Raw genomic sequence first — 18,568 nt, 5'->3', positions numbered from 1 at the left:
AAACATTTGATTCATCATTTGTTTATATAGGTATGGGATGTGGGGGTTTGATTTTTAAAAGATTACTCTATTACAAAAATGAATAATGTGGAAATAAGTATTGAGTGATAATATAGATATAACCCAGTGGAATTGCTTGTCAGCTCTGGGAAAAGGGAAGGGAAAGAACATGAATCGTGTAACCATGGAAAAATACTTAATAAAATAATGTAAAGTGGATTACATTCCTTAATGGTAGCATTTTTTTTCTTCCCAGGTCAAAGTACTTTAGGACATGCCCAACAGGCGAACATTTCACAATAGAGGCAAGTAGAATGCTGAATAACATATTAGATACTTAATAAATGTTGAATTGAATTGAAGAATTGCACTGAATTTCATCTGTTTGGCAAGTATTTTCTATTGAATACAGAGTATGCTTAGCCTGTATTCATTTGAGTTCAGGAAAGATTATTCATCAAGAACAACCATAAAATTATTAAGAAATAAAGTTGCAAAACACTGTATGAACAAGTTGAGTGTAACATATAAACTGATCAGAATGAAAAGTCAAAGGATTGGCTCTCTTAGAGAAGATGAATTTTGAGCTAAGTCCTAAAGAAGAAAGTAATGGACAGAATTGGTGGGTGAAGGGTAAGAGCAGAGATTCTAGGTGGGATGAATGGTATAATCAGAGGCATAGAGCTAGTTGCCATCCTTTATTGACTTTCCATGATTTGACGTTTTTTTTTTTAAGTTGTCCTTAAAAACTGCCCTCAAGGAGCCCATTTTCTTCTCCTTTTGATTTTTATGGTTTTGATCTGGATGCTACAGTTTGCCCACACCCAAAAAAGTTTCCTTCTTTTTTCATTTTCTCAAATAAGAAAGCTTCTTAAATTTTACAGTGTATAAGTAAATGAACTATGAGCAGAATTATTTAACTTTTTCATATGTAAATTTTTAAAATCATTAAATTACATAATTTAGACTTATGATATTACACACAAGTATTCCCTCTTGAAAGACTTCTTGATTAATTTTTTTTGTCACAGTATACTTTTAGATTCTTTTCCCCAGTATTGTTAAATAAATTTTCATCTGTGAATTGTCTTTAATCTTAATTCATTGGTGTTTTTTTATCTTCCTTGCTTACTTTTTCCTTTTTGCCTTTCACTGATGCCCTAGTCTCAAGGCAAGAAGAAGTAGACTACTTCTTAGCCAAAACAAACAAAAAAATTATTTTAGGGCTGTAGAGATATCCTTCCTTTTTTTTAAAAGAGGCAGTATGTTACCATTTTTTAGTGTACTGTGTTTCGAAGGCATGTTAACCAGTTTCTGCTAAAAATATGTCAAGATAGTGGGCAATAAGTAAAAAGATGGCTACAGTATGAAATTATTTAGACAAGGTATGTTTTAATACATTTCTATATATGATTTTAAAGTGAATTTTCTTGCAATGAAATAGAGCTAATTCTGCCCACCTCTCATAATCATCACAATTTCTGAGACCAGTAGTACTGTATTTTAATTCCATTGAATTTAGTATTATTGTTAATGTTTCACTAGAAAAATACTAGTTTTTTTTTTAAGTAGGCATTTTTAGAATGGAGTTTTTAAAAAATAATATTTGTAACCAAATTACTTTTCTTTAATATATGTCTTTGCTATTATAAGTCACTGGTAAAATTTAATTTGATTTGACATCTATTGATTTAAATCTAACTTCATGGAAAAAACTTCACTGAATAAAATAAAATATTCCTATAGCATAAATTGTTGTCTAATTAGGGATTTTTAAAAAATGTGACATTTGATAATAATCTATAGGATTCTTTATAATTAAGTTTATACAGGTGTATATTTCACTAGTGTTTTGTACAGATTCATTTAAGAACCACTATAAGAGCATATTGAAACTATTCTTTATAAACACCTAACACTGGAAACTTTAAATTATGAAATCTATTAATTTGCCTTCTACTTTGTATAGATATTACAAGGGACTCGAGAAAAAAGTATTATCCTTGGAGTATTCTGCATACTTGATGTAAAGCTTTCTAAAGCTGGGAAATGGGTATATTTTTTGGAGGGAATTCAGGAGTTGGTGTTTTCCCCCCTAAAAATATCTATATTCCTTAACTTCATTGATTTTTATCACAACAGATATCCCTTGAGGCCTTTAATGGAATTCTAGTGATAGTGATTGTCATAGTAATTCATTCCTTCCTTAATTCTGCTATCTGAATTTATTTTAAAAAATGTTTATGAAATGCCCACTAACATATAAGGCATCTTGCTAAGCACAGGACACACAGCTAGATATAAGTAGTCAGTCATTTAACATTTAATGCTTGCTATGAGCCTGCCACTCTGCCTAATGCTAGAGCTACAAATATAAAAAAATAAAGTTCTTGCCTTCAAGGAGTTTACAATCTAATAGAGGGAAACAACCCACAAGGAGAAACTGAAAAGGAAGGGAGGGAGTGGTACCTGGTGAAATGGCATGCTGGGGAAGTATAGAGGAGTGCCATCTGGTAGAAATGAAGTGACAGCTTGCCTGGGCCCCCTCTCTAAATGGAGAGCATTTCCCTTTGCCTTCCAGTCAGAGGGGCAGCAAGTGTTCATGGAGTGTGAGGACTAAAGGCTGATTGAATCTTGCAGGATGATGAAGATTCTCAGTGATGAGGTTCCTAGGGGCATGACATAGAGTGCCTGATCTGGAGCCTGAGTTCAAATGTGGCCTCACATACTTCCTACCTGTATGACCCTGGGCAAGGCCAACTCTGTTGGCCTCAGTTTTCTTCATCTATAAAATAAGTTGATCAAAGCAATGATAAACTACTCCAGTATCCTTTGCTAAGAAAACTCCAAATGGGGTTGTGAAAATCAGACACAACTGAGACAACTGAACAACACAATAAAAAGATAAGTTAGAAATATGGCTTAAAGCCAAATTGTTAGAGGGGTTTGAATGATAGGCCCAGGAATGAAATCCGTAGGCAATGTGAGAATCTCTTGAGATAAACACTGACATGAATTGAAGTATGTGCTAACTTGGGTGGTGACTGTAGGTTAAAAGAGAAGAAAGTGTGAAGATGGAGTGTAGTTGAGAAGAGGGGATGGTTTTGAGTAAGATTTCAGAAATATAATTGATAGGACATGACAATTAATTGAATGTATTTGATGTAGATAAAAGAAGTGCTTAAGATTACTGATATTATGAGCCTATATACTGAAAAGATGATACTATCATTAGAAATATAGACATTGGGAAGATAAGAATTCAGCTTCTACATTCAAAATTTGAGGTACCTGTAAACTATTCTTAGTGGAGTTGTCAGTCACTGGGAAAAGACTTTGGGTAAATAAATGAATTTGGGAGTAATCTATTTGGAAAATATGATTGAAATTATTACCAAAAAATCACTCAAGAAGATATTAAAATAGTACCAAAGAAATAATTTTGAGGGATACTCATTTAAAGAGCCAAAGCAGAATTAGGAACCTGTAAAGAATAAGGGAATGGTCAAATAAGAGAACCTGTATTTTAAGTGGAAAGAGTCAGTCAAAAAGAGAGTTGGGCTCAGTGTCATGCCACAGAGATCAAGGTGGATGAGGTTAGGAAAAGTGTCACTGAATTTATTATCAATGAGGTCATCAGTGGCCTTGGAGTGAGCATTAGAAGAATGGAGAGAGACAGAATTCAGATGTTGTGGGATAAAGGAGTAGAGGCAATGAACATTGACTATTTCTAAAAGCTTGACAGTGATGAAGAAGAAAGATGATAGCAGAGAAGCTTGACAGGCTCAAGGGAAAGTGTAGTATAAAGGAGACCTAAGCATGTTTCCCTCCCTAAGGGTGGGAAAGCTTGAAAATTAGTGGAAAAAAGTGATTGATGAAACCAAGATCATAGAAGAAATGATGAAGGAAATAGGTAGAGGGATTCACAACAAGGAGGATCATAGATTTAAGATGTAGAAGTCATCTTTGGGTTCATCTAGGACCCACCCCCTTTTTTATTGATGGGAAGTGCCACTTATTATATATATCATAGAAATATAAAGAGGAATCATGGTAAAAAGTCCAGAATACATAAAAACTAACAAATATAGAATTAGAATTGGTTTATTAAATCCCCACACTGAATTTTCCTTAATTATAAGAGTTAGCCATGGACCATCAATTTTCTAGAGTATATTAAGGTGCCAACCCACAAATAACTGTAGGAAATGAAGCCTATATATACATTTTTTGCCACTCAACCCTGAATTTAACTAAACTAGAAAATTATATGTATTGAATTCTAATACACATATCCTTTTAGTATTTAAGATCAGTGGTCCATTAACCAGAAAGACACTATTATAGGTAGTTAGATGCTTTCTTAGTTTCTTATTATCACATATGTAGTAGGTTGGGCTCTGTAGTTTGATTTTTAATGCTTTTAGGAATCCATACTTTTGTTTTATCTAATTAAGACAATTGTCAGGTTAATATTAACATTTCTTGGTTCCACAGCTTATTTTAACATAGTTTTCCATTTTCAGACATCCATTTTCCATAGCTATGAGTATTGTTTCAGTTTATTTTACCTGAAAGAATATCATACATATTACTGGAAAATGAATGAATATACCAATGCATTGTGAATAGTTTTCATTATTAGAACTTTTGTTTTCAATACAAATTGTATGTCTGTATTTACTTGTCAAAAGGACAACTTTACTCAGAAATTATAGGTGAAATACCATGAAGTATCTGATTTCAGGAGCTACTTGTGAGAAAGAACTTTTTATGGAGATGCATTTGAATAACTGCCTTGTATTGACAAGAAAACATTTATTATCTGAAAGAGTAAAATGAAGCCCCAAAATCAGTGAAGAGAGAAAATAGATATATAAGCTTAGGTACAAAAAGTGACATGAAGAATTCTGGCAATTATTTGGTTACTTCAAAGGAGGGGAAACTTTTTTTTTTTATTAAATTTCCAGTTGACTTAGATGAAAAGTTTTCATTTTTTCCCCTATTTTCTAACAATTTCCTCCAGTTCTCCATATTAATTTGTGTATATTTAAGGAAAAGTGTCTTTGTTTTCTCTAGCCTTATGATAGAGTTGTTGGGGAGGTAAATGAGCTAAGAAGTCATTTGATTTAGAAAGCTTTAAAAATTGCAAAGCCCTATGCAAACAACTACATTGTATTATCTTTAAAAATGAAATTACAGCCATTTCTGGTAAGATGTTATGTGTGTCTTGATCTCATTAACATATTTTTCTTGTTTTTACAGTTTGAAAATCTAGTAGAAAGTGATGAAGTAAGTATTTTCACTTTTAATAGTATTGCAAAGTTGAGAATTATTTATTTCATGGGTAAATAACTTACTCTAAGTCCTAATCACATTTTGGTTATCTGGATACTTCCTGAAATTAAATGCATCTCTGTCTTTTGCCATCTGCCCCAGTGCAGCACTTTTAGGACTTATGGGCCTTTTTCTCTGCCACGAAGCAGAATAAAAATAGTATGTTAATAATTACTTCTTCATTTATTCATTTAATGGCTTTGTAAGTGTGAGTGTTTTTAGTGTCCTCCCATAGCCCTTTCTCCAAGATAAATTATGCCAGTTTTTAACTTATAGGACTCTTACAGGTCCTTTATAAGACTCATACTCCTCTTCTACCCCTATATTTAATGTTTATTACCAAACTTTCTGCAATGTTTTTTATCATTTTTTTAAAGACCTGAACTCGATGCAGAATTCTAACATGGATTTGTTACATGTTCCAAATAAAGATGTAATACTTGGATATTGTAACTAGTGGAGACCTTTCAAGTTATGTAGAATATTGCTTATAAATTCCCAAGAAAGTGTCTAATGTGACAGAGATGGCATGCCTGAATCAGTATGGGGTAGGGGAAAGAGGGTTAGAACTGGACTTTGCAAAAACATACATTTGAAATCTGGCCCTGATCTGTCCTAATTATGTGACCTTTCATCCATAAAATGGGATGGTAATACTTGCACTATTTCAGAAGGTTCTTGTGCATGTTTTCTTTAGTATTGTAAGTTTTTGCATCACCATTGAAACTAATGAAGGGTTGGAAAAAGTCACTGAGGGGATTATAGACTTCTCTGTCACTCACACCAAGTTTCACTCTTTACTATAAAAACATTGCTTTGCATATCAAAGAAATAACAATTGGATAATAGCAGCTGAAGAATTTTATAGCTCATGAATGCTAATTGCAGACTGTTTTTGCTGGCCATCCCCTCACCTCTTCTCTTGAAGCTCATTGTGGCCCTGGCCCTACCCCACTCTGAAGGCTCTACACCTCATTGCCCAAGTGACTTCACTACCTAGAGCACCCCTTGGCTCAGGACTGCAGAGCCTACTGGTTGGTGCTGGACTCCCCACCTCCTCCAGTTGAATTTGCCTAATTCAAATTTACATGAGAACTATCTGTATATCATAGAACCATCTTTGCTTTTTAAGTACCATTCTGCTTACTCATTCAGCTTGTCCTAATGATAACTCAAATAATGAATTCCCTTCTCTGCAGAATTCATGTTAGCCATTCTTTCCCTATCACATGCCCCTCATTGCCCTTTCACTTCCTTGAACTTCATCCCATTTGTTTTTTGGTCATCTTTTGCTAATTGAAATTAGTTAGAATTTTTAATCTCCATATTTCTTTAAAATTGTTCTTAAAAAGCTTTTAGACAATTTGAGTAGAGATCGATTTTAATAATTTATTGTTTACCTTCAGGGAAGAAAATGAACATTATATAATTGTATAAAATAATATTGCCTATGATATCCTTAACCAGTAATTGATTTTATATATGTATATATATAAATATATATATATATATATATAAAAAATACATAATTGGTGAAATTTGCTTTTGAACTGTAGTCCTGATAATTTTCCTGAAATTTAAATTTGAGAATGAGCAGTACATTTTCAATGCAAAATATGTGCTAATTTTAATTTTTGTAAATTTTGCTTTAATAATATTTTTAGCAATCACCAAAAAAGAATATGTGGGGAATGTTTTGCTAATAGGTATAAAATACATTCTAAGCACATAAACTTCCTTTTTTAGAGATAATTAATAATAAAATCTAATAAACTACTTGATTTATTTCAAACAGGGAGAAAGCCCAGGAAGTAGTCATAGGTAAGAATTGATTTGTGTATATGGGATAAACTTAAGAAATTCTTTAAGTTAAGTCTTTTTCAAAAGTTAAGGGAAAAGACTGACTTTTCCCATTTCTTAACTCGAGCTTCTTTTCATTTCCTTTCCATGTTGTAAATTCTGAAAATTGTTTTACCATTTTAGAGTTTACTGACGCTTTTAGTAAGTAAAGTCCTGGATAATATGATAGCTTTAAGTTTCCAATTTTCTAGACAGTACCATTTACTTTTGTTAGTTTCATTAGTTACATGAGAAAGAAGTAGCACATACCTAGTTTAACCTCAAAATTGTGCTCTTAGTAATCAAGAGCATTTTCATTTAATATTCCTTATTTTTAGTGAAGCAATCATTGCTCTTGCTTAGTGTTATTGCATTCTAGTTTTCCTATTGTTATTCCAGTTTAATTTTAGTATTGCTTTACTTATCTATAGAAATGATATCAGTATTTGTCACTTCTAGTATGTCCATTCAAATCATAGCACTAAATTATTTTTATACCTTTTGACATGGACATTGCGGAAGTTTTGTTTCATTTAGATTTATCTAAAGTATTTTTCCTTTTTCCTTCTAGGCCCCTTACTGAAGAAGAAATAGCTGACTTAAGAGAGAGACATTATGATTCTATTGCTGAAAAACAGAAAACATTTGATATAAAAATTCAGAGAGAGGTAAATAAAATTCTCAGGTTGTCTAGCCATGTTTGTGACTTGGAGGATTGTTGTGTTTCACTCTTCATTTTTTATAACGTTGAATATGATGTTGAGTGCTCCCAGTTCACTGAGAGCAGCTTTGTGTTGTGGTTTAAAGACAGCAAGTTTGAAGCCTGAAGGCCTCAATTCATGTTCCTGCTCCTGCATTAGTTTTGTATCTGCGAGCAAGTCATTTAGCAGCCTTTTTGCCTCAGTTTCTTCATTTGTAACCAGAGGTGTCCCAAGGAAGCTCTGAAATTAATATGTAATGGGGAACTAACTATTGATCCAAGCAAGACAATACATGTTTTGAAAGTACATGTTGAGTTTATTATAATCTCTATTAAAAAGCAAGTGTATGAAAATGCTCTTTCTTTTGGTGTTTAGTTCAAGATTTAAAATTTTTTTAAATGATTGTCTTTAATCAGTAAGGCTGGCATATACATTAACAAAAACATATTTACCAGAGGACAAAATTAAGTGTGAGCAATTTCAGTTAAATGAAATTGCAGAAAATTAAAGTTGAGGGTTACTTCAAAAAAATGTGGAGTACAAACAGGTTATAGCATATTACAAAGAACTGTACAAAAAAAAATTGTAAAGGATGCCATCATAGACATGTGGTATATGGCTGGAAAACAAATAAATTGGTCACATAGTGAGAAAGGAAAGCTAGAGAGATCTGGAGAAGGCATGTTGGATGCACCTCCTGTGGGAAATTTATAGCAGGATGCATATAAGACTGACAGCAATTATGGTCTTCCTCCTTAAAAGTGCCCTTGAATTAGTAATATCACAGCTTCATTAAAGTGGAGTCATTTGTAAATGGAAATATTGTAGCTGCCTGGGATTTGGGAAGGCTGTCAGCATCGTAAATATATTAAAAATATATGGCAAAAATATATTAAAAGGAAATGGTGTGAATTACAACATATTGCAAAGTGAAAAATCATTCTATAATGTAAAAGTTCATAAACTAAAAATGAGATATCACTGCTTCATAATACAAATTATAAACTTAAGTAATGTGCATAGTTTTATTTCATTTGTTATAGTAAAAACTGAAAATTAATAATGAAAATTTCCTCTCTAACATCATTTTAAGACCAAAGTTTTTGTAGTGAATAATTTCTTTTATTTTTTATAATTATTTTGTGAATAAGCATTTCCTTATTTTAGAGCAGTTAGACAGGTTCTGATTTTTGTTAACCCTTATTATTTTGTTCATATACAGTTAGCCTTACAAGAAGAGAAGTTAAAACTAGAAGAAGAAGCTTTATACGCTGCACAGCGTGAAGCAGCCAGGGCAGCAAAGCAGCGAAAGTTCTTGGAGGTGAGGGGAAAAGGACCCCAAAATAAATATAAATAACAGAGCTGCTTTTTTATTTATTTGTAAAATGCACTAACAGAAACTTGTTTATCGTTGTTTATTCTCTGCCTACCTTCTCAGAAGTCTTAAGAGCAAGTTAATGAGCCTTTTACAAATATAAAACTACAAATAGTAGCATGCAATCGCATGCCTACTGTGATTACTATTGTTCAGTTTGGGATTCATAGGTACCATTTGACTTCAAAAATAAAAATATTAGATATTATTTGTGTCCCTTAAAGAAGAGCTATTATATTTTCTTAAGTATGACTTTCCCAGAAATATAAATGTGTTTTTTAAACAAAGGAAATATTGTAGCAAAACAAACTCCTTAGTAATAACTAATAAAATACTTTTTGATTATTAAGTCCCATCCTATTCTAATTTCATATTGAAATATCACAGAAAATAACATGGCATATAAAGTTAGAAAAACAGGCTATATTATGTTTTATGTTGTCTTATCAATTAGCAATTTGAATGTATGTCTTGTACTAAATTAATATCAAGTTGAACCTGCTGGGAGGAATATGCTTTTATGTGCTCATCTGCTATGCCACTGTCTCTGACCATTTTCATTTTTATTGAAATAACAGTGTTCACAATACAATGAAAACAAAATGAAACAAAATGTCATAGACTGTCCAACCTAATTAACAACAGCCCTGCTATAGTCATACAACCAAGGAGGCAGGGAACCCATACCTTAAGGGTAGGGGAGATGGGACCATGATATGGACAAAACCTTATTGGTAAAGATTTAGCTTATATCTTTGGTAATTTTGGGCCTAAGATAGCATGGCAATTTTGCCTGTATAGAAATGTGCTCATAATGGTAATTGAATCACAATCTTCATTTTTTTCTGTTCAAAAATTAGTTTAACAAATACAACAAAAACTGGAAATTAAGTTCTTCAGTTTCTTTTCCAGATATAATTGTTAGATTCTGTCCTTTTAAAAAAAATTTAGTAATATTATCAAATTATATTGGCAATAGGTATTTTATATTAGTTCTTAAAATGGCAACTATATTAGAAGTCAGCTCTCATTTTTTTTCTGAGAAAGAATATCTTTCTGTATTTTTGGGAAGGCCATTTATTTTATTATCATAGTCAGGTTGGCTGTGTCCTTGCCTCTGTAAGAATGGCAGATTCCAGGATACAATCATTAGATATCACTAGTGATTTCTAGGATCCTTGGAAGCAAGGGATTGAGGATGAGGAATAGTGTGCAGGGAATCTGGTAGAAGTTTTTTCTTGTCCCTCTTGATTGGACTTTAGTTTCTGGAAGAGACTGGCCTTTTTGTGAGTGAGCCTTCTACTGAGAAATTCTCCTGAACCCAACCATTCCTCAGAAACTACAGAGTGCTCCCTTTCTTTTTGGTTGTTAGAGAATTGCTGTCAAGGCTCAAAGTTTACTACAGTAAATTTAAGATCTCCTTATATCCTCAGGAGTATAATAATTCATTTAAAGGTCTCTACTGAGTCTCAGTTTCCTTATCTGTAAAATGAGATTAGATTTGATGATGCTTAAATGTAGTCCATTTCTAACATTGTCTGAGTCTATGAATAGAGACTTTTTGTATTAACAAAAATAAGGGAGTATGGAGGAGGATAATATTTAGGAATATGAGAGCCCCAGTTCGTTTAACCTCACTGAAAAGTATTTTGGGTAATGATAAAGTGATTTTATTTTCCTTAACATTTGAACTGTTTTATTGTTTTATATTGCATTATTTTTATAAAGCAAGAAAGGCAAAGGATTATGCAACGATCTCATCCTTCCAACACTGGAGAATATCAAAGGTAACACAAAAATATGCTTTTTCTTTCTTTGTAGTGGGAAGGTGTAATGTCCTTAGGAAGCAGGAGTCATTTCTTTCCTTTTGGGGGTGGGGTAAGGCAGTGTGGCATGGGTGGAGCAGAATTCATATAGAAGAGTCTTCACATGTTTAATCAAAGAGCTGTTGCATTCTCAATTATATGACACACTGAGCACTATTGACTTTTTAAAGTAGGAAAGCATTATGATCTCTTTCAATTGCCTTAAAAAATTATCTTCCTCCTGGGGGGAAAAAAAAAAGCATTATTGATCCAGTTCACTGATGATTACTTAGTTCTGTTTCTCTGAAAATCCTGTCTTTTCTTGGCAAAGTGGCTTATGTAAGGGCAAATGACTTCTTTGCAAAAGAAATCTTAGATGTCTCAGTTCCATAAATGTTTATTGCTCATTTAAAAAGACTGAGCTGTGGGAGATGTCATTTCATGAATAAACCTAAGATTCCCAGTTATTATAGCTTTATTTCCAGTTTTTAAAAAATCCACCTATATTTTCTAAAACTTTTAATTAACTAATACGTTCTTGAAATAGTACTTCACTTCTAAATCTAATTCTTCATAGTTAATGGCAAATAATAAGCAGGATTTATTGTAAATTTAAGAAAAAATGTTTTACTTTATTACAGTTCAGGGGCTGAAGAAGACTTTGAATCCTATTTGAGAAATATAAAATCACAATATGAAGTGTTTCGAAGTAGTAGTGAGTATTTTTAATTATATATAAGATCAAAATTTAAAATGCATTTCATGTGCCAGACTTCACAGACAAAATTAACTTCATCAGATACTCTTTTCTGCTATTCTCCTAAAACATTTTATCTTTCTAGAGCACATTACCTTCCCTCGTTGACTCAACCTTCTTTAGTTTCTAGCACAGTACCTTGCACATAGTAGGCTTATAATAAAGCAGAATTAAAATTGGGTATTTTAATAAAGTCAGTTTTGAATGGTATCTCTCAGGGCAGTTTCAGATACATATGTCCAGGATATCTCCCCTCATGTGGGTGGGGGTAGGAGTGTCTCTACAAGAGTTGCCCTCAGTTTCAAGTTACCCTGTAGATCCATATGCATCCAGAAGATGTCAGCTATTTTCTAGGTCCATACCTGGGATTATATATCACAGTCCTCCATCCCCAAGACAGTTTAGGCCAGGAAATCCCCATGGTGCTCTCTGACCCAGTATGCAGCTAAATGGAACAGGACCAGAAGTGAGCTAGGGAGGTAGTCATTATTCTTTACCCGTGGCTCTGTTTTAGCTATATTTTAACCAGCAAAGGACCTCACTTAGTTTCTTTAAACCTGAATATGATACTTTTTTAAATTGCCACATGGCAATTCATTTATGATATATCCTTTTTCTTATATATTTCACAGTCCAGTAGCTTTGATCTAACCAAACATTTCTTTGGTTTTTACCTAGCACTTGTATAAAATCAGTAGTCCATATAGCCTAAGAATGGTGCTATTAAATCTTCCCTTCTTTAAATTTTGTTAGAGTGTTCTGCCTAGATATTTCCTTTGCTCTAGTCATACTCGGTCTACTTTGAATTGTGTTTCTCTCACCTAGTGTATCTTGCCCCCAAGTTTGTGTAAGCTCCTTGAGACAGAAACTACAATTTTTCATTTTTGTATCCTATAATAATAGTTAGGATAATGTAGGAACTTAGTAAATATTTATTGAATTGATATTTTAGTTTATAAATATAAAATTAGCTCCTAAATAAAAACTACCATTTGAGGTTATTTTTCTTTTAAATGTGCCAGACTTTTCAATATAACCTAATTCATTAAGTGTTTTTGAAGTAGCAAAATAAGTATTCATCCTATTTTTAAAATTTGAAGAACCAAAAGGTAAAAGCTTCACTGTTATTTGTTTTATAATATAATTCTAAAACTTACCTGAAAGCTTTTCATGAATTGTATACTTGCCCTTTGCAGTGGTTTGGAAACTTAAAGGTTTCTACAAAAGCCAGGAAGGCCAAAGGCAGAATCTCTAAAAGCCTTTATCATGGGCTTGTTTGACTTATTGTGAGTGAAGGCTTATTGGCCTAATGTGAGATATCCAGGGACTGGAGCGTATAGGGACAGAAGCTAGGAAGAAGCTTTAAGGATGAAGAATACTGTATGATTTCAGAAACTGAAGAGGAAGGGACACCCCTGCCTCAGGTCCAGTGCTTGTCAGGGCCAGCAGGAGAGGGAGCATCCTCCAAAGAGCCTATTCTCTAGCTTCACCCCATCAGCTTCCATAAGCTCTCTACACTTCCCAAATCGGCAGATAGGAATGATTTCTGCAACCCAAAGCAGGCATGCCAAGGAGTTGATGTGTATCTAGAGCAAACATGGCCTGTCACAGGCAAGCCTTGTGAATCTCAGATCCAAGAAATGTTTTTAGGTGAGATGGTAGGAGTGAGGGGATCTATCACTAACTGGGCAAATTATTTCATTTTCCTGAGTCTCAGCAACCTTACTGATAAAATGAGAGATTTGGGCTGATTGAGATTTAGAATTTGTTCTAGTTGTCAAATTCTGAGATAAGTGACTTTATAAACCCGAGGAGGTTTAAGTGTTATACATTTGAAAAGAGGTCTTGTGGTATGGGTAGGAAAAGCCCTGAAGTGAATTCCCGTGAAGGTCAAGTTCCATTCTGGAGCAGTGTGCTCCACCCTGAGCTTTCCTAACAACACTTGCAGGATCTGCCAGTGTGTTGAAGAAAACATTTTCTAAACTCTAAAGTGCTGTTCTTTTAAGTGGGTAGTTGTTGCCGTGATGATGATTCCTGTGGTCAAAATGGTTACAGATGTCAGTGTTTAATTATTATGGTGTTTGATCTAGGGCTTTCATCAGAGGCTACAGTTTTGACACCAAACACAGAAAGTAGTTGTGACTTAATGACCAAAACAAAATCAACCAGTGGAAATGATGACAGCACGTCCCTAGATCTAGAATGGGAAGATGAAGAAGGTAATATTTTAAAAATTCACAATTTCATATTTTTTTAAATGTAAGTATTGTAGGCTGATTTTCTTCTAGAATCTTCCTCTTTATTGCTTATGAGAATCTAAGTTCATCAAAAACCTTAAATTTTTTTTCTTTTCATTTTTAAAAAATTCAAGTTTTATCGGTGCCTTTGTTTACTAGTCATTTTTAGATATTCTTCCTACTTAGCAAAACTTTGACTTAACTGTCCAAATAAAGATAGCTAAACGAAACCAACACAGGGAGTACAACCAATACCACATGCAACATTGTCCACCCATGTTTTCATTCTACTCCCTTTTCATCTCAAAGAATGTTTCTTTGTTTGTCTACTATGTTTCTTCATTTTTCTTCAGTGTAAAGATAGGCCATTACAGTTGCACAGCATTTGATTTATCTTTTGATCTTATCTTAGAGAATGGTGTGAGATACAATTTTCCATTTGTCCCAGCAATTTTTACCAAATATTGAGTTATCACAAAACTTTGGGTCAATACTTTTGTCAAATACAAAGCTGTTATAATCTTTTACTACTTTTTATTTTATGCCTATTCTTTTCTATTGATCTACCTTTTTCTTAGCCAGTATTAGATAGTTTTAATAATAATAGTTTTATAAGAAAGTTTAAAATCTGGTGCTGCTGGTACTTCCTTGGCATTTTTTTTCCCATTAATTCATTTGATATCCTTAAATCTTTTGTTCTTCAAAATGAATATTATTATTTTTCTAGCTCTATAATAACTTTACTTTAGTAACTTAGTTGGGATGGAAGTATATTATTTTGAAAACAAAATTGAGCAAGAAATTTCTTAAGGTTGTTAATGATTTTCTAATCATGACTAAATACTGCCCACTTGTGGATAACATGATCTTACTGATTTTCAGAGACTAGTCTTAATTTTCACCATTTTTGCTAGTTAGTACATTTAAAATTAGCAGTTTGTTTTAAATTTATTTTTATAGATGACTTTGCTGCCTAAAATCCAAATTTAATTTTTATTTTCAAGAATCCAGAGGCATTTGATTTTACTATCTGAACTTTAAGACAGTCAGTATTCAAGTGTTTTTATTTGCTAAGAAAGCATGAAGACTGAAATTATTTTTATAATATTCTTTACAAACAAGGGAACATAGATATTTAGGTATGGAACATGAACTTATAGAATTTTAGCAATGTAAAAGACCAAAACAAAGGATCTTATTTTACAGTTCTCATGGCAAACATTTGCCTTAAAAATAAATTTTTCCAAATCTTATATATATTCAAAAATAAATCTGATTTTACTTCTGTCCCAAAAATTCACTAGAATTCAGACCTTAGCTTATAAGCACATTATATAACTTTTAAAAAATGTCTTCTCAGAGTTGATCAGTGCTTAAAATAGTCAGTTTGTGGTCTTTTAAAAATTATTTATATATTTGTATATCTACATATCAAACATATATTTGCTTTTCACTTAATTTGTTTCTAATCACGTTTTGTTATTAATCTATTTTAAATGCATTATAACATATAATTGATTTATAATGCATCTACACATGTAACTCCTTTGGATAAGAGTGTCTATGTCATGTACTTGAATCTCCTGTATAGTCCCCTACTCCAGAAATAGCTTTGGGGGTTTGTTTGTTTGTTTGTTTGTTTTGAAGAAATTGTGAGTTCTGACCAAATGAACCAGTCTATTCCTAGAATTGGAATCTAAGATGTAGCTGTCTGATTGTCACCAACAATGTGAAAAATATTTGCTTTCTTTGATAAGCCACTTAATTTTTTCTCACTTTCGTTCTCTCATCTGTAAAATAATGATAACAACCTCTTTCTCCCAGGGTTGTTGGTTTGCATTTAAAAACCTTGAAGTACTATATAAATGATAGCTAATAGTAGTATTTTGTACTAAAATATTTGATTTGATTAGAATAAGGTTTGTGTGTGGGTATGTATTAATTTCGGGCTTTTTCAGATTCATCATTCATCCAGCCTTAACAAAAAAAAAATTAATAGTAATAATAATGTTTAACAAAGTCATAGAATATAAAACTAACAATCACCCCAAATCATCTGCATCTATATTTGTTTTTAATAAAGATCAACAAGCGTAACCTAAAAAAGAAAGCCCTCAACAATCATAACAAAAACCTTCTAATATTTGGTGTTTAATTCACTTAGAATATGTAGAATTTGCATAAGAACAATTCAAAAACTATAATTACCAAAATAAAGGAGGACTTAAAATACTAGAAGGGACATTCAGTATTTTCAGATGGATTGAATTAACATTGCAAAAATGACACATTAATTTATATAATTAACCATCTGTCAATCAAAATACCAAATAAGTGGCTTTATTAGAACTACACAAAATAATTATGAATGTATATTAGAAGCACAAATAGGAATGAAAAAGAAGCTGATGAAAGTGGTCTTGTATTCTTAGACTTTAAAACATTACAAAGCAGTTATCAAAACTCTTAATACAGGGCCCAAAATGTAAGGAGAAAAATATCAATTAAATAAAATAGACATACCAGACATACAACCAAATACTTACAAAGAATTAATGTTTGATTAAATCTATAGAAAGTAAACTCTGGTAAAAGAAATAATTAATAAAAAGTACATTAGAAAACTAGATTGCAATTTGTTGGGAAATTAATTTAGACCCATAGTCATATCATATATATTATAGAATTGTAGCTTGGTGATAGACAAAAAAAGGAATTATAAAAATGATAGAAGAAAAGAGAATAAGGTACTTGCCTTAATGTGGAATTAATATTATTTTTTAATATTCAACAAATAGGAATTAAAGGAAAAGATAGAAGTTCTTGACTTAAAAAATGTTATTGCAACAAAAACAATTGAAGTAAAAGAAAAAAGATTGTGGAAACATTTGTGGCAAATAAAATGACATAAAATATACAAACTATAAAAAAGATAATTCCCAGTCACAGTTGATAAGTGATTAAAAAATATGAAAAGGAAATTTTAAAAAGAGGAAACCACAATGTTAATAATTATTCAGAAAAATGCACAACCTTACTAATAACCAAAAGGCTACAAATTAAACTAACTTTTAGTATACATCAGGTTGGCAAAATAATAATAATTAAAAGCAACAAAACTCAATTCTGGCAGGCTTGAGGAAAAATAATTATGATCATTCCTTGTTGGTAACATTGCAAACTTAGATTCTTTTTTATGATGATCAGTCTTTCAGTATATTATAAAAGTTATAGAGATAATCACTCCAAAATGCCATTTCTCAGAATATATCTTCAAAATAGCATAATACACAACTAGATATTTTTCAAGGTTATTCAAAGCAGCATTGCAATTGAAAAAATAATCTGGAAAAAAAGTAAATATCCAATCATAGGGAGAAAAATAAACCAATTGTGGTACATTTGTGGAGTACTGTAATGCAGTTAAGCCAAGCCAGGTAGGAAGGAATATAAGAAATTTTGACAACACTTTTAATTAAAAGATAAGGAGAAAAAAAAGTAAGACCAGAGAAATAAATTCACACTAAAACTGTAAAGGGAAATAAATGAATGGTATATAAATGGGCAATGAATCCCCTTTTGAGTAGGAATTGTTTTGTCTTTTATACTTGTTTTCCCAGCATCTAACATGCTGCTGATAGCATATAATTAGTGCTTAATAAATGTTTGTTATTTCATTAGAGGAAAAGAGAACGTGTATTATGACATTTAGTGGGATATATTTCTTTTATTTAAGAATAATAAAATGCAAAGTTTGTTTCTTGATCAGCACTTTTTATTATCATTGATTTTTTTTAAAATCAAAACCAAGAATTTTCTTAGTGGCATCAGAATTGCTTTTTTCTTCAGGCATAAATCCAGTAGTAGGCTCCCTTTAAAAAAATGTATCTCCTTTTATTATTCGAAGCATAGCAGACCTAAATATTTTCACATACAAAGAACAAAAAGATGGTATGTGAAGCCTTTGCATTCAGCTTTAAAATTTTAAAACTGTCCTGCTTATTTGTCTTTCCCTCTAGACTTTATTCTCTATATTTTTTTAAAAAGTATTTTATTAGGGAGCAGCTGGGTAGCTCAGTGGATTGAGAGCCAGGCCTAGAGACAGGAGGTCCTGAGTTCAAATCTGGTCTCAGACACTTCCCAGCTATGTGACCCTGGGCAAGTCATGACCCCCATTTTGCCTAGCCCTTACCACTCTTCTGCCTTGGAGCCAATACACAGTATTGATTCCAAGATGGAAAGTAAGGGTTTAAAAGAAAAAAATGTTTCATTAAAGTCTTTACTTTTTAAGTATCACTAGTACACTCTCCTCTCTCCTCCCAACAATCCTCTCTTAAGACCTGCAGAGTTGTTTTTACCTACAGTATTATTGTGGTCGTCATAAAAATTATTCTCCTGGTTCTGTTCTTTTCACTCTGCATCAGCTCAAAAGAATCTCTCCAGGTTTCTGTGAATCCCTCCTTTTCGTCGTTCCTTACACAGCAACGTGTACCTTAAGGTTTGGCCATTCTTCCAGT

General features: G+C 32.3%; 1 protein-coding gene across 2 annotated transcripts in view; it reads left to right on the top strand.

Annotated features, from left to right (window-relative positions):
• Positions 1–18,568, top strand: part of AP1AR (adaptor related protein complex 1 associated regulatory protein) — a 47,779-nt gene that overhangs the window by 27,107 nt on the left and 2,104 nt on the right. Inside the window, exons 2-9 of one of the 2 annotated variants that reach the window (XM_001364923.5) lie at positions 257–305; positions 5,266–5,292; positions 7,133–7,158; positions 7,748–7,844; positions 9,100–9,198; positions 10,981–11,039; positions 11,699–11,772; positions 13,905–14,033. In XM_001364923.5, coding sequence (XP_001364960.1) covers positions 257–305; positions 5,266–5,292; positions 7,133–7,158; positions 7,748–7,844; positions 9,100–9,198; positions 10,981–11,039; positions 11,699–11,772; positions 13,905–14,033 — 560 coding nt within the window. The remainder of the gene's footprint in view (positions 1–256; positions 306–5,265; positions 5,293–7,132; positions 7,159–7,747; positions 7,845–9,099; positions 9,199–10,980; positions 11,040–11,698; positions 11,773–13,904; positions 14,034–18,568) is intronic. The other variant, XM_056803072.1, reaches the window with a different exon arrangement.

This window comes from Monodelphis domestica, chromosome 6 (genome assembly GCF_027887165.1).
Source record: "Monodelphis domestica isolate mMonDom1 chromosome 6, mMonDom1.pri, whole genome shotgun sequence".
NCBI classification, from domain to species: Eukaryota; Metazoa; Chordata; class Mammalia; order Didelphimorphia; family Didelphidae; genus Monodelphis; species Monodelphis domestica.
This window is presented reverse-complemented; position numbering and strand designations above follow the sequence as displayed.